At 37.3% G+C, this 15876-nt stretch overlaps 1 protein-coding gene across 2 annotated transcripts in view; it reads right to left on the bottom strand.

Annotated features, from left to right (window-relative positions):
* RBFOX1 (RNA binding fox-1 homolog 1) overlaps positions 1–14836 on the bottom strand; it is a gene marked incomplete at both ends in the record, with an annotated part of 1305905 nt that extends 1291069 nt beyond the window's left edge. For both annotated transcript variants that reach the window (XM_080617596.1, XM_080617593.1), the window contains one exon: positions 14600–14836. In XM_080617596.1, the coding sequence (XP_080473722.1) occupies positions 14600–14836 (237 nt within the window). The remainder of the gene's footprint in view (positions 1–14599) is intronic.
* Positions 14837–15876: the final 1040 nt, after the last annotated feature.

The raw sequence follows: 15876 nt of genomic DNA, 5'->3' as shown, positions 1-15876 counted from the left end.
TCATTCAAGCAAGTATCAATGCTTCTAAATTCCCAGTTTTTAAATCAAGGTTCTCATTAACATTTTGGTTTATTCTTGGAATTCCAGACTGCTGAAGTGATGGAATTATTTCAGACATTCAGCTTTATTAAAACTTTGTCTTTTAGTTTACATTCTTGTGTAGCAGGTTACATTCCTGTTTGCAGTCTTACAGATAAATCTGTCACTAAAATATCACCCAAGCAGCTTAAAATGTAGATGGTAACAGAAAATATGAATCTAAAATAACTGTTTTTAAAACATGATTGAAGGCAAAGTCATGATTTGAAAGGATGTTTACTTACAATTTATTACTTGGAATATTGAATCCAAGAGTAGCTTTAAGATAAATCCTATGTATTTGTTAGAATATTTAGAGAATTCTACATTTTTATATATATATATATATACACACACATACACACTTTTCTCATGCTAATTGTATAATTTCTTGCATAATGTTGAGCTGTGTGGCATGTTTTATAATGCTTAAGGTGACACTGGGCAGTTCAGTCTCCACAGATACAGTGTCCTCACTCCTACAGAAGCCAGTTTTATTTTTTTTTCCCCACAAAGTGTGTAGCCTAAAGAACATAACAGCTTGAGGATTATTTAATTTCTTTATTCTTCAAAGTACGTAGTGCTGGATACTTTCCCTTTCCTCTGCAACTCTTCAGCATTTACAATAGGTAAAATGGCTATCTCCTATCTATGAAAATAAAGCAAAGTAAAAGAAAGCAAACTAACACTGGTACTAAAAATATAATAAAAGCAAGCTCTACATTCAGCCTCTGTAATCACTCAGTGATGAAAACACATGCATGTTGCAGATGAACAGGCCATTGAGGTAAGAAAGTCAGTTCTCTGATCAGAAGCTTTCCCTTCCAGCTACTGAAGTCTAAGAGGTGAAAGCCAAAACCTCAGAGAACTGTGCTGGCTACTGTAAACTATATACAGCCTGCTAAAGAGGGAGGCAATAAGGCAGCAGAAATACTGAAAATAAGCAGGAAATAAGACCTAGTCACAGGAAATCCTAAGTACCGAGATTGTAAAAACAGCTTCAGAAAGGACAGCCAGGCTGAAGCATTGATTTGTTCCAGGCCAGGCTGGGAAGGCCTTTGAGCAACTGGGCCTAGTGGGTGGTTTAAGCCCTGCCTGTGGCAGGGGGGTTGAAACTAGATGATCTTTGAGGTCCCTTCCAACCCAAACCATTCTAGGATTCCATGAGAGAAATCCCCTAATTGAAGGCAATGTCATAAGTTTCAGCAATTTGCTTCGGAAGTTCTTCATGTTATTTTGGGATATGACCTATTTATGTACATACATGGTAAGACACCTTTCACCAGCTCTCACAGAAATAATAGAATTTTAAACAGTGTTAATGCAGATCTCTGTTGTTCCCTGTTTGAGAGGTGGATTTGGTGCCTGGCTGAAGTCACCATTCTTATGACAGAATAAACTGATGCACGCCTTGAAGTGATGATTTCCTTCCTCAGATAACAGAAAACCAAGTACCCTAATCAAATAAAAAAAAAAAATAAAACTGTTGACATACTTCTACAGGTTCCACTAAACTTTGTTCCTGCTCCAGCACAGATACAATTGGTACCTAATTAAACACTGTCTTGATGAGTGACAGGACAGGGATGAAAACATTCAAAATAGTGTTTTAAAGACCACTCAACCTATGTGGCTTCTCAACTGCATCTTTCCACCAGCATGTGTCATCTAGCAAAGATCTTTGTGTGACAGTTAGGTGGTTTCAAGTATCCATCAGCTCCTGCTGCTCCCTCTCCACCTGAAAGCATAATACTAACTGACATTGTCATCATTTACATAGTAAACTAATTGCAAATCAGAGCAAAGATTGTGCCTCCAGGTGAGGAATGAGCAACAGGAACAGAGGAACCATTTGGGTTTTTTTTCATGCAAATGCCCCATATTAAAAAAAAAAAAAAAAATCAAGAAAAACATCACAACTGGTTTAATGAAATGTTTGTGTCAGTTCTGCAGGAGGTATCGAAGCTCCTTTAATACAAGTGCACTTTTACTCTAGTCTTAGAGGGAGTAAACTTTAAGTTTGGATCATACATAGAAAACAGATTCTGGTTCAGGTCTTAGGAGATTTAAGAGGATTCTAATATCATCTATGGAGGTTTGCTTTCTCCTTCAGCTTAAGCGAAAACAAAATGTGTCTAGTAAATGTTATACAGAAAGCAATCATCTCCCTCAGGCCTAAACTAAGGAAAATTAGTTACTGTTTGTAAATCAAACTCTGCTGCAGTCTTACTGAAAAATTAATTCTGAAGGTGAGGGAGTCTGCCTGGCCTTTGGAGGGCTTCCTGGCACTGAATACAGAAAATGATTATATTGAATATAACCCCGAATCACCTGCAAGCTGTAGCTTAACATATAAGCCCTTCAGAAGAAACTGGGCTTTTATTACCAACAATAATAAACTTCACAAATTTACATAAGGCCTTTCATCAGAGAAACTCATGATGCTTTTCAAACTTTAAGTTGAACTTAATGGAGGTGTGCATGTTAAATGTTATTGTTGCCATTTATAAAATAGCTAAACCTAAAATATGAGAATTTTAACTGCTTGCTTCATGTGAAACAACTAATTCTTGTCAAATTGTGTTAAGAAAGCCACTTTTGGAGGCAGGGGGCCCTTGACTGAACTAATTTAAGTACAGCTAAAGGCAAGGAAATTTAAACTTTTTAAAATGTAGGAGGAAAATTACTAAGCAAAGGGAGAAAACAAAACATTAGTCAGATACACAGCTGCTATACACAGATCTATACACACAGATCTTGGGACACTAGACACTAAAGCACTGGCTTCTGCCATCCATCTACAGAGTAACATTCAGTACCAACAAGGTAAAAATCAAGAAGCTCTAGACACAACAAATGTCACAAGTTAAACATTGCGGTGAGTACCAAATAATGCAACATTGTTAAAACTAAAGCAAAGCTGTTTACACAAAGATCCTGACATTCTGCTCTAAGAGCATCAAGAACAGTGAAGTACCTTAAGAGTTTCACGCCAGTTCCTTGCACTAATTCTGTCTCTTCTCAACACTGTTGATAAAAGCAGATTATTTCCACTGTTTATTCCTCCAGAAACCTACTTCATCTCTTCAACTGGGAGGCTTTACCTCACTAAAGTACAATTCCTTTGCTAGGTGAAAGCAAATTCCATCAACCTGACTCCAAATCCCCTTTAAAGACCTTATTAGATCTTTAAAATCCCCCTATTATTCAGTGGTTTTTTTTCAATTAACTGAGGAAGTGTGTAGGTATAAATCAAGTCACTGGTAATTTCTGGACAACTTAAATCTAATAGCAGCGATAAATTCTGGGCTTGCCTGAAAGAAATGCATTTCCATATGGACAAACAATGGACAAATTGTGCTTGTGATAAAAGCACAATGGGTGCCATAAAAACTGTAAAAACTATAGATGGGTGTAGTTCTGCTCAGCAGCAATGTACCTACAAGTTACTTTGCAGTTGTTGGTAAATGACTCTGAAATCCAAGGCAAAGCAGTACCTAAACCATTGAAATATTAACACAGGACCATCCAGCAGAATCAGCGTTCTTCAAAATGTTGAACTTATGAAGAGCCAGAGAGGGTGGAGATCAATTATTTCAGATGAGGAACACAGACCTTAGGATGGAAAACAAAGTACAACGATAGATTTATTTAGTTCATCCAAGAGAAAGCAATGACTTAATTCTCATAATGGGAGTCAGTAAGGTCTGCTGCAACAAGTATACACAGGCTGGCATGTGCAGTTGGGCAAATTCCAACTCTATTTTGTTTACAGTGAGAATAATTATCTACACCCATGAACTGAAGCCTTTAACCAAAATGGCTGTTTTTTAAAAATTACATGTTCTTCCTCAAACAGAAGTTATGGAGTTAGTACTAACTTAATAGAAATCGGGGTCTATCAGTCAATTCTAGCCTTGATATCCAAGAAGGGCCAATACATTAGTGGCCAAGAGCATCATACCTTTATGTAACATGTACTTACACAGAGACATTAGAAGAAAACATCATCACATAACAAAAAACTATTGTGCCTGTAAAATTTGGGAACCAACCTGCAGTGAGAGGAAAAGATTTTGTTCTGCTGCTTTTCCAAGAATCAGTCTTCTTTTTTAATCTAATGCAACAGCTTTCTTCAATGTCATTTATTTTAAGTAAAAAGTGATAAATTGCTCAAGCAGCATTCTTTCCATTTTATATAGATTCTTAATTCACAGTTTCTAACCGTAAGACTCAATAATTTTGCTCTCTGGAGACAGTGAAAAGATCAGAGCTTTTAGTTGAAATATGTATTTTAGTTAAAGAAAAGAAACTTCTCAGCATCTCAGAACAGAGGTTACTTCACCAGTGTATGTTCAGAATAACCTGTTCAGAAACCTGTTCAGAAGGTTTATTTTCCACTTAGTTATGGCCTAACTCAAAACTAACATGATCTCAGTGTGGTGATAGTTCAGAATTTTACATATTAAATTTTACATATTAAATCCATTTATATTTTTTGTGATTATCCATCTTGTTTTGGAAAATAGCATTCATTGAAAACATGTTGAATACACAGTACATCTCAACTAGTAAAAGAAACATTCATACTGTGACAGAAATTTATATGTATCAATTCAATAAAAAAAAATAAGGAACATGTGTACTTAAATAAAAAGGATGCCAAAGTCTGCATAGTGCAAGTGGAACTGGGACATACACTTAAGTAAGAGTAACAGATTTAAACACAATATAAGGCTAGCAGACTGTCTCACTGCCTCTCTTCAACCCTTCTTCCAGTATAGCTCAGGACCTACTTTTCCATCATTGTCCTGACAGGCAAAATGCTTGTCAGTGTACAGGTACAGCTACAGTATATTCTTTACACAGCACAACTTTTGTGTCCTAATCACCCACAAAAATATAGTTATAGCTTACCAGGAACTGCCAAACACCACTTCTTGCTGGGATTCTAAACAGAGCTGGCTATCACACCCAGTCACCTAGCGACTTTTAGGGACTAGTATAATGAACACACTTAATTTCTTTTGGGATCTGCACAAAGCATGTAATTACGCTCACTGAGTAGGATGGTAGAATAAAGCAACTCTGAAACGTTATGTTATAGAACAGTACAAATCTATTGGATGAAATTCAATCTTTGCTGTTTTATTCTGCCTTGCAAGTTTTATTCTGCTGCGAGTTCACTTAAGGCAATACATATTTATTTGGCATTTGCACTAGTAAGGCTAAGCTCCAGTTAGAAGAAACCTGTTCAAAAGGAAGCACTAAATGAAATTCAGGTATCAACAAGAATATCAATATGGAAGATGCAAACAACTTTTTTTTTTTTAAAAAAAAAAGAAACCCACACATCATTACCAGGGTAGTATTTGACAACACATCACATTTTTGACCTTCAGATCTTACAGAAGTGGTCCATGCTACATGCAGCCTCCCACCACCTGCAGTCATTCTGGCTTACAAATTAGAATTTTACACGGCTATGAGCTTACACATTATTTGAAAATCTCATCTCAGAGAAACCTTGCAAATACCATCTTACTAAAATCCCTAATTAGGTTCAGAGCAAGGAGACTGAAGAGATAGCACTGCTTCCATAAACCAGGCATTTGCCACACTATTCATAGACATTAACAATCTCCTTACTATCAAAGGTAACCAATACCACCAAAATAATTACAGGAGCTGGGGAATTACACAGCCCTTTAAGTGTATGCTATTAACAACTGAGCTTATGCTATCTTTGTCCAACTATTCAAGGTCACTCTGACCTTGTGAAAGCATACAGGCCTTTAAGTTTATGCCAATGATGGCTGATTCTTTTGTGTCCCTGCAAAATTATTAAAGGCTATTATGACTGCACAATTCTTGCTAGCCATCAGGCAACAACACTGAGGAAGTAACACACCACAGCTACTCAACTTTGTTCTCCTTTGGCAGCTTTTACTTTCTTGTTAGATGAAGAATAACTAAAGGTTTCAGATGTTACCCCCAAGTCACAGGTTGGGTATAACTGAGACCTGGAACTAAAGCAGTTGGAGCATTTCTGATAATGACTTGCTATATAACCTTGGACAAGTACAGGCTTCCCTTTCCCTCACCTTTAGTTTTGCTGTCCAGTTACCAGCTACTTAAAGAATAATATTTTTCTTTAAATAAAGGACCAGAGTTGCGTTACTTGCTAGGGACCCTAAGTGATCTGTAATACACAGTAACCTTTGAATCACAGCGATGAACAACACAGTCTACATTCCCTTGCAGGTACCTGAGACAGCAAAACAAACATTCGCATTAACGTCAGACACAACTCCATGTAATGTCTAGTCAAATACAGCTGAAATGCATTATATTGTAAGCATGTGGAAAGAAAATAGCAGGTAAAAGACAGATTTATAAGAATTTTTGTGCTTAGAAAATTTTTTTCACTTTAAACAAGTTTTGCTTTTAGGACTAGAATGAACGTATCCTTTCCAAGGACTGCAGCTACCAACATGTCCTCTCCTGCCACTTCTCATTGATTTGTGAATCTTAGATGGACCTTTATTAATTAAATCTCAGTACAACTAATTGAGAATTACTTCATTATCTACCACTTACAGTCAATGACATTAGGTTAAGTTAGTCAACTGTTGCACTTTCTAACGCTAAGCTATTAGAAGATTGCTTCACAACTGCTGAAGGAGTTAAGTTCATTTTAATAATAGCTTAAGATGCCAAAAGGAAAGAGTTCAGGACACAAGACAACTATTAATAGTAAATGTTCTGTATTTTTAATATAAAATATAAACTTCTTCCTAGTGCAGTCAGGACTATGTATAATTCCTTGGGCTGTTTAAGAACTGCACAGCAGACAATGCATTAGAACACATGAAGTGCATTCTCCAAGGAGAAATTACATGGGTGGCAGTGCATCAGGTACTAGTCTAGTTTAATGGAACAGAACAGGAAAATTTAGTAATAATGCACTCACAAATTAATCTGAACATTGAATACTCCACAGGAAAGGGAAATCTGGTGAAGCACCAGCCTGCTTCCGTTTTCAATTTTCACACTGCTCCTATGGCATGTTCCCCAACATTGCAATCCAGACTAATGACTAAGACTTCAAGCATTAAAAAATCCCAAGCACCCAGTAAGTAAATAATTTTTCAATTTCTCAATCATAGAAACTTGAAATAAAAATATTTTTCATAATGACTGGGATTTATTTAATGCCCACTAACCTATACTGGGTTACAGAAAGACGGTAGCAAGTAAGAGCAATGCATACGTACCTTAATTTCACATCTCCACTAATTCAACTGCGTAGACCAGAAATGTTGTCTTTCACACCTCGGAAGATTTTTGCATTTCAATCACAACTAGTATTCCAGTTACTCTACAAACATCAATAATTAGGTAACTGATTATTCAAACTGAGATAAATGCTTCATGAATGTTCCTTACCAATGAAATGAAACTTCCAATGGGTAAATACAAAGGGCTTATGCTACTCTTGGCTGCAATTGCATATTAAAAATAGGCAGCCACTCACTGAATAAAATTAAATTTCCCCCATGTAAAAACAATCAGGCAATCCATATGCAGTCCTTAGTTTTGTACACTTACCCCCTGCCATCTAGTGTTCTGCCCCAATAACTACAGTAAAAATGTTAAAATGAGGTCATCCATAAGGGTCTATTTCTGCTGCCTTTAGTTGTCTTAGTCAATTCCTTACTTGCAGTTATTCCTGCTCAAGTCCTAGAGTCTTTGTTTACATACATGGGCATTAACCAGCAGAAGGTTAATAGGGGGATTTCAGGGGGAAATCAGTTTCAGGGGGAACATTTTCCATTGACTTGTTCTTGGACATGGAATCAAGTCCAGACCAATTTCTGAAGATCATTTATTCACATCTTTCTACAAAAGGCTCCCTTACTAGCATTTATATTAGTAAATATTCCTGTGGAAGTAACTCCAGCAGCTTACCTCAATACAACCATTCACTTCTAAAGAATTATCTCCTTTCCATTTCTAAAGACTAATAATAATGCCAATGTCCTGGATCACACAATTTGACTGTGTTCTGAATCAAAGCAACAAAAACATTAATTCCAGTATATTGCAATTTTTGACTAACAAGTCAATCCTTAAGCTAGCCTCTCATTAGGTAACCAGAGCCAAAAATAGGCAAGAGAGGAAAGGCAAAGAGACTACTTCATGCAACATGCTACAAATGTCATGCTGTTCAAAATGTTACAAATCTACAGTGCCCTCTTAGAAGAAGTCCATTCCCTTCCATAACCTCTGAGGACAAAATTATTTCAATGGATTTAAACATCAGGGAGGTTGGAACTAGATGTCTTAAGGTCCTTTCCAACCCTAACTATTCTATGATTCTATGATTATTACAAGGAGGAGAGGAAAAAACCTAAACCACAGCCTTGACAGTAGAATGGTTCAATCTGCTTAGGATTTAAAGTGAAAAATCAGCACCTTAAATTCAACTCTCAATCCAGTATGGACTCACCAATTGAGGTTCTCCCTCTCTAAACTTGATTCCTCTTCAATGTAATATTCATAAATATAGAATCATAGAATAGTTAGGGTTGGAAAGGACCTTAAGATCGTCTAGCTCCAAGCCCCCTGCCATGGGCAGGGACACCTCACACTAAACCATGCCACCAAAGGCCTCATCCAACCTGGCCTTGAACACCGCCAAGGATGGAGCATTCATGACTTCCCTGGGCAACCCATTCCAGTGCCTCACCACCCTCTCAGTAAAGAATTTCTTCCTTAGATCCAATCTAAACTTCCCCTGTTTAAGTTTGAACCCATTACCCCTTGTCCTGTCACTACAGTCCCTGATGAATAGTCCCTCCCCAGCATCCTTGTAGGCCCCCTTCAGATACTGGAAGGCTGCTATGAGGTCTCCACGCAGTCTTCTCTTCTCCAGGCTCAACAGCCCCAACTTTCTCAGCCTGTCTTCATACGGGAGGTGCTCCAGTCCCCTGATCATCCTTGTGGCCCTCCTCTGGACTTTTTCCAACAGTTCCATGTCCTTTTTATGTTGAGGACACCAAAACTGCACACAATACTCCAAGTAAGGTCTCACAAGAGCACAAAGTCATGCACACACAAACAAGTTCTCTTAATAAACCAACTCAAAGGAGCAAATAGATTTTCTAAACAAAACAAAACACTTGTATGAGTAATGGCATTAACACTGTAAATTTTGTGGCAATACACAGAAACAAACAATGCAAGCAAACTGTCAGGCTTCAGATCCACTTCTTAGATTTGACTCTATGCTGATGCATATATTTCATGAAAGAGAAATTACTGAGCCAAAACACTACTTTTCATATAACCTGAACTAAACATAAAAGATAGTAAATGTGCATTTCATTTCCCTATATTAACACCATTCTCATATTCAATGCCTCCTTGTATCTTTGCTACTTCAGTACTTGAATGACAGCAGCTCACAGTGCTAAAGTCACATAAAGCTTCTGCACAAAGCTAGATGCAGGGCTAAGTTCCTATATCCTCACCTAGTCTTTATATAATTTTTAATTTGATATCATGAATCCAGATCTACTCCTCACATGAGAGAATTTCATCTTGAATTGAACATTAGGCCTTTTAAGGTCTAAGCTTCCTCTCCTCCTGAGAACTAGCCTCTTAAATGATCAGCTTTCTAAGGTGTGTTTTTTCAGCTTTCCAAGCTGTGTTCTTCTACCGTTTGAGAATAGTGGTACACAGCAAAGAGCTGAAGCAAAGTGCTTCTATCAAATGGGCCCAATACAAGATTAACATGAAGCAGCAGTAGATGTTACAGAACAATGAAAGAGGGAAACTTGTCTTATCCCTAACCATAGCCCAGCTAGACCAGGCATGCAGGATCTAGACAGCACCTGATAGTGCTACTGTGGAGAACAGAAAAAAAGGCCCTACAGCGACTGGAGAGAATCTTTATTCCAAACATCTCATGCACGCAGTGCTGAGCATAGGAATAGTATGCCAAACATTTAATCAGACATAAAAGGTAGTTTCCCCATAGAATTACAGAATCATTAGGGCTGGAAGAGACCTCTGGAGATCATCTAGTCCAACCCTCAATTTCAATTGACCCAAAATTCCCAACGAATTGGTACCTGTTTTTAAAAAAGCTTAAGTCTTTTTAAGGAGCAGATCTTCCAGCATTTGACAAAAAAGTAACAAGGCTCAATTTGTTCTGTATGCAGAGATGAGGACATCACATAGCATGCCACATCTTCCGTCCTAACCTGTATTTAAAATGATAACATCTGATATTTAGAAGGCTGGATTTGTCACAGGCTACAAGTTTAGTGTTGCCAATTCTTCAGCAAAATCAGTTTTCTCCTCCTACAAAGGTATGAAAGAACAAGTTTTCATATACTCTTCTCACTTTCATTTACAATATGACAGTACCACTAAAGACATTACTTTTGACATTAACAAAAAGTTGCAATTTTTCTTCATTGTACTTCTACACTTTCCTCTTATCTTCACAAAGGCAAAGGCTATTTTTGTAAACATTTGAAACAGTGCTTTAATTCCCAAATGCATTAAGCCTTTCTGAAAGTTGTTTAAAAGGATAAAAGTTCAAGCTCTCTCCTACACACGCCTGCACAGGTGACATCACATACAAAAACACAGTTAAAACTATATGAACCACTAAAGAGAACAAGACAGGAATTTGGTCTTGTTCTATAAATTTTCCACAAATACTTAGAAGAAAAGAAGTTTGGTTTTTAACAGAGTAGGCATTATGAAGACATAGATATCTTCACATCAAAAGGGGGGATTTAGATTAGATGGGATTCAATCAGATTTAGGAAAAAATTCTTTACTGTGAGGGTAGCGAGGCACTGGCGTATGTTGCCCAGAGAAGCTGTGGCTGCCCCATCCTTGGAAGTGTTCAAGGCCAGGTTGGATGGGGCTTTGAGCAACCTAGTCTAGCACGAAGTATCCCTGCCTGTGGTAGGGGGCTGAAACTAGATGAGCTTTAAGGTCCCTTCCAAATCAAACCAGTCTGTGATTCTATGAAAATCCACCTGGCCAGATCAACTAACAGTCAGGGAAAGAGACCATACAAGACTGTATCCTGTAAGTAAAAGGATTCCAAGGATACACATTCTTAATGACCATAACTCATGGATAACTCATATAAGCTAGTCAGTGGGAGAACATGTCTATCAGCCTCAGAAAAAATCACTACTTACGTGCTTACTTCTCACATGCTTTTTATTTCAGAAAATACTATTTTATACTAAATTAGTGATTTCCATTATGTGCTGAAGCAAGTGCAGGGTGACAAATGACCACAGAACATTCTGTAACTGTTATGGTCATCCTCCAGGCATATAAAAGGTAGATTGAATTCTACAGAGACCCTAGTTAAATACTTTTACCCAAACTTTTGATAAAAAGGGTGACTCACCAGCTCTTCCAAATGCTAATTCTGCACCATCTGGATCAAATGAGAAATTTCTCAAGTTGAACCTTACTACAAAGACTGCATTCCACTTTGTTTGAACCAAATACTTCATTCTGATGATATGCCAAAAAGAAACATTAGAGGGAAAAATTACATGGGCTTAGACTATGTGATTCATACCTGCTGTGAGCAGTTTCCTTACTATAAATATAAGTAAAGAGGAAGGCAAGAAGCAAATTATTTTAATAGATGTCTAAATTAACAATTACAGTTTTACCCCAGGTTACTACATTAACTAGATACTAGTAGTAAGTGAAGTAATCATTCCAGATACCACTGCAAACTAGTTACTGGCAAATGCAGCCCTTCATTCCCATGGCAAACAAAAGAGCTCTGTCCAGTGAAGCTAGCAACAGAAACATCCTTCTGCGATCAACTTCTGCACAGCAGCAGCTACTGTTATAAATACACAATGCCAAGTAAATGCCCAGAGGTATTCTGCATGATTTCACAAGCATGAAATATAGATGGTGTTTGCATTCTCTCATTATACAAGATTTCATAATAAGTGAAATGACAAGTTAGAGCAGATGACCTGGGTAGATCTCTTTCTTCTAAACCTAAGAATGGATGCTGAATCAGGCACATAGCAGTGGAATAAATAAAGAAATAGCACACTTACTGTGCTGATTTTCTATTACTAGTCCAAAAAATGAGTCAAAGCCTATAATTTTTTTTAATATCCTTCTTTAAAATAGAAGACATAATGGACTATTAGGAAATGTTCTTCCAGTGCATGCATTGATTACCCATACCACTATGCCTATTAAAATATTCTTTTAAGCACAGAAATGAAGTCATTCCAGTGTTTTCTAAGGGCACACAGTCTATCTTTTCCAGCATCTTGCTCTCTACAAGGTGACAGACACTTACAGTGATTGTTGAGCAAGGTTTTTATTGGTTTTAGAAAGAGTTTTATGCTAACAGAATTTCAAATGTCACATAATTTATTTCTAATAATGTCCCCAATTCAGTGACACTGCTTTAAATGGGAAGGGGAAAAATTACTGGAACTTTATACAAAATGTAGTGCAACATCCCAATCAAGAGTCTATTGAAGTGAGTGGAAAGAATAACCTCAGTGAGCTTCAATGAATTTTGAATCAAACTCAGTTTAAGAATTGCTATAAGAAATGTGATTTTATTATAAAAGTATTTATGAACATTCTGGGAGAGACAAACAGTGAAATAATTGCTCACTATCACTTTGTTTTGTTAAGGAAAAAAAGAAGAAAAAAAAAAAAAAAAACAAAACACAAAAGGACAGATCCTCATCACAAGAGAACTTCCTGTAGTGGTAGATGAGTAGTAGAACAATAAGAGCAAACCAAGCCCTACAAATGGGGCAGTGCCCAGCGATTTAGGTATGCATCATTCTAGTATATTCTACATTCTAAAATTGATATCGCAAAAGAGAAAGTAAATCTACTCAATTCAGGCTCAATTTTCAATAACTGCCTAATTAAATATATACTAACATGTATTAGCAAAAAGACACTGACACAACCTATAGTGGTAGTCAGGGATATTTATCCTGAAATGGAATGGATTTAAAGCCTCTACTTGCAGGGAAAAAGTAAAATCAACCCAAACAAACAAAAACTAAACCAGACAAAAGCAGGGTTATGATCTGACCAACTAACTTGCTCATATATTGTATATCTTAAATCAGGAGGTAGAAGAGTCTTTGTAGAACTGGTATCAGAACAAGAGTACTACTTTGATGCCAGAGAGTTAAAAAGGGCATGCCTTCATAAGGTTTTGAAGCCCAAAATGCAGACTTAGAACAAAATGCAATTACATGCAGTTACATGGACTGATTAAAAAAATACTTTTACTTGTATAAGCTGACACCTTAGATATTTCCTGACTTTTGTGAGTCAGGAAAACTTGCATTTAGAGATGATGCATTAGAGATGACCTTCTGACAGAATGAATTGAGTAAATTAACCTTTCAAATTATTTGAAAAATGTAAATCCTACTGAAATTTGGAGCATATACTTGACTCCTTATTTGGAGAGGAATTTCTTAATTCAGGACATTAATCCCAGAAAAGAAAGTAAATACATATTTTGGAAAACTTCTAGACAAAATATGTATGCTAAAATTTCCAGCAGCTCTTATGTGAATTCTACAAGCTATACTCTCACCTTATGATCACTCAAACAGGAAATATGTACACACAAGACACTGCTCCCCTTCCACTTCTGATTGAGGGAAGCAGCCAGTATGTGTCCAGAAAAGTACCTGGCTGAAACAGCACCACAGAAGGAAAAGCTTCAACTGGGTGGGAATCCGTATGTTCATCCCCTCTCCTTCCCAGTTTTCTGCTAAGCTTCAGAAACCTGCTGACAGGCACAGCAGCTGAGCTAAACAACTAGTCAAGAAACACTGACATAGTTAACCTCATACAAAGATCTGATAACAGTATATTTCTATAGACAACTGTTCAGCAGCTCTTTTTTGCTACATCTCAACAGATGAGATTTGCTCTCTCACCAGATGAGATCTCTAACCACCAACTCTCCTCTTCCCTGCAGGCTCTACCCTTACCCCCAGCTGTAAAATAGTATTCCACAACATAAATGCAGTTGAAAGTCTGAATGGACTGATAAACAATCCACGATGTCCAATTCAGTGTACCAACCATTACCCAATATAAGGAGCTGAAAAACAAGCTTTAGCAATTAATACTGCTTCTGACCTCAACCCCCCCACAAAAAAACCCAAAAACAAAACAAAACAAAAAAATCACTTCTGATGTACACATTTTGCAAGCAGCTAACAATGAGAGCCAGATTAAAATGCACACTCCTGCACCAAAAAGCATGTAGCCAAGATAAGAAACTAAAGAGTAACATTCTTATAATCTCAGTGAGATGGGACACTTGATCACATTTGTCTTGCACTTCTTGATGCAAGATTAACAACTTCAGGGTGACAAATAATTTCAAAGACAAACTCATGGCCCTTCCCCCTTTCCCAGCTTGGAGCCACTAAAGATCCTCACTTACACTTTTGCCTTCACCACCTCCTTCAGGCACAGGCTCTTCTCTGCCTAAACAAGGCATTATTTCTTCTGCTGCTGCTGCTACTGCTGTTCCTCTGTCCTTCCCAATGTTTCCTCCTTCATTCGCCAGCTTCAACCTCTTCCCCTCAGGTTGAGAATCATCCATGTCTTCCCTTCTCATCTTGCCATCTCTGCCTCGTTGCTTCACCACGTCTTCTGGGCTGCTACCGGAATTTGACATTTTTAAAGTGTTATGGACTTTTTCTAAAGACTGATGAAACTGCCTTTTTGAAGAGGATTTAGCTTCTGAGAGCTCCGATGTGCTCTCGCTCCTCTTAAAAATTTCAGTGGTGTTTCGAAGCCTTTGCAGGAACTGCACATAGCACTTCTGTTTCTCTGCCGCCCTCTGCTGATCACTGGGTAGCACTGTGCCCGCGGACAGCTTTCAGTGCACGCTACGCACAAGCTTCTTTCTATACTTCATTCTCTGCACCTAATAAAAAGTAATAACTTTTCCCATATTGATTGCATGCACAATCCTACTGCTTACGTTACCAAAACCCTTGTATTCCTGTTCTAACTGATCCAGAGTAATTGCCTTTTCTTAAAGCACAAAATATTTTCTGCACCTTCTTTAAATCCAAATTTACCTCTGCTTGAGGGACAGTGGTATTTTTTGGTTATTATACTGTTACTAATGCCAAGAATTATTACCTATTAAAAGGTAAAGATTGCTTTATTTTCCAAACAGCTTCTTTCAAAATTATTTCATTATAGCTTTTTCTTTTAAAGTGTGTCATTTTTTTGTAAATTACCATTGTATCTTCTAAATCTACATTCCACATTATCACATCCGTTTTGCACAATGTGCTCTGGTCCTACAGCTGCAGGAATGAGATTAAAATGAGATTAGGACAATCCAATATGACCTCTTGGAGATCCTTTCTGCTCTCAGCCAATTTATAAAAAACACCAACACATATCAAAGGACTGGTGTAATATCTGGGCTTTAAGAAAAAAGTAACCTACTGCTCTCACATATAGACTACAACATGCTGCTTTACCTCATTTTTTCCAGTGATTTTTCAAGATGATGCATGTCACATTAAATACCTACAGCAGGCCAACCACAAACTAAGGCAAGAGAACATGGTTCTGAAGCTGGCTAACCAAAAAAACCAAGCTGTTGAAGGACATTTTTTCCACAATAGAAGGCAATATAAAATAGAGTTAAAAAAAAAAGGTAGTATTTCTGTTTTCTCCTGCTTAAGGGCTTGTAGA

The sequence above is a fragment of the Psittacula echo genome (genome assembly GCF_963264785.1).
Source record: "Psittacula echo genome assembly, chromosome: 5".
Taxonomy (NCBI): domain Eukaryota; kingdom Metazoa; phylum Chordata; class Aves; order Psittaciformes; family Psittacidae; genus Psittacula; species Psittacula echo.
This window is presented reverse-complemented; position numbering and strand designations above follow the sequence as displayed.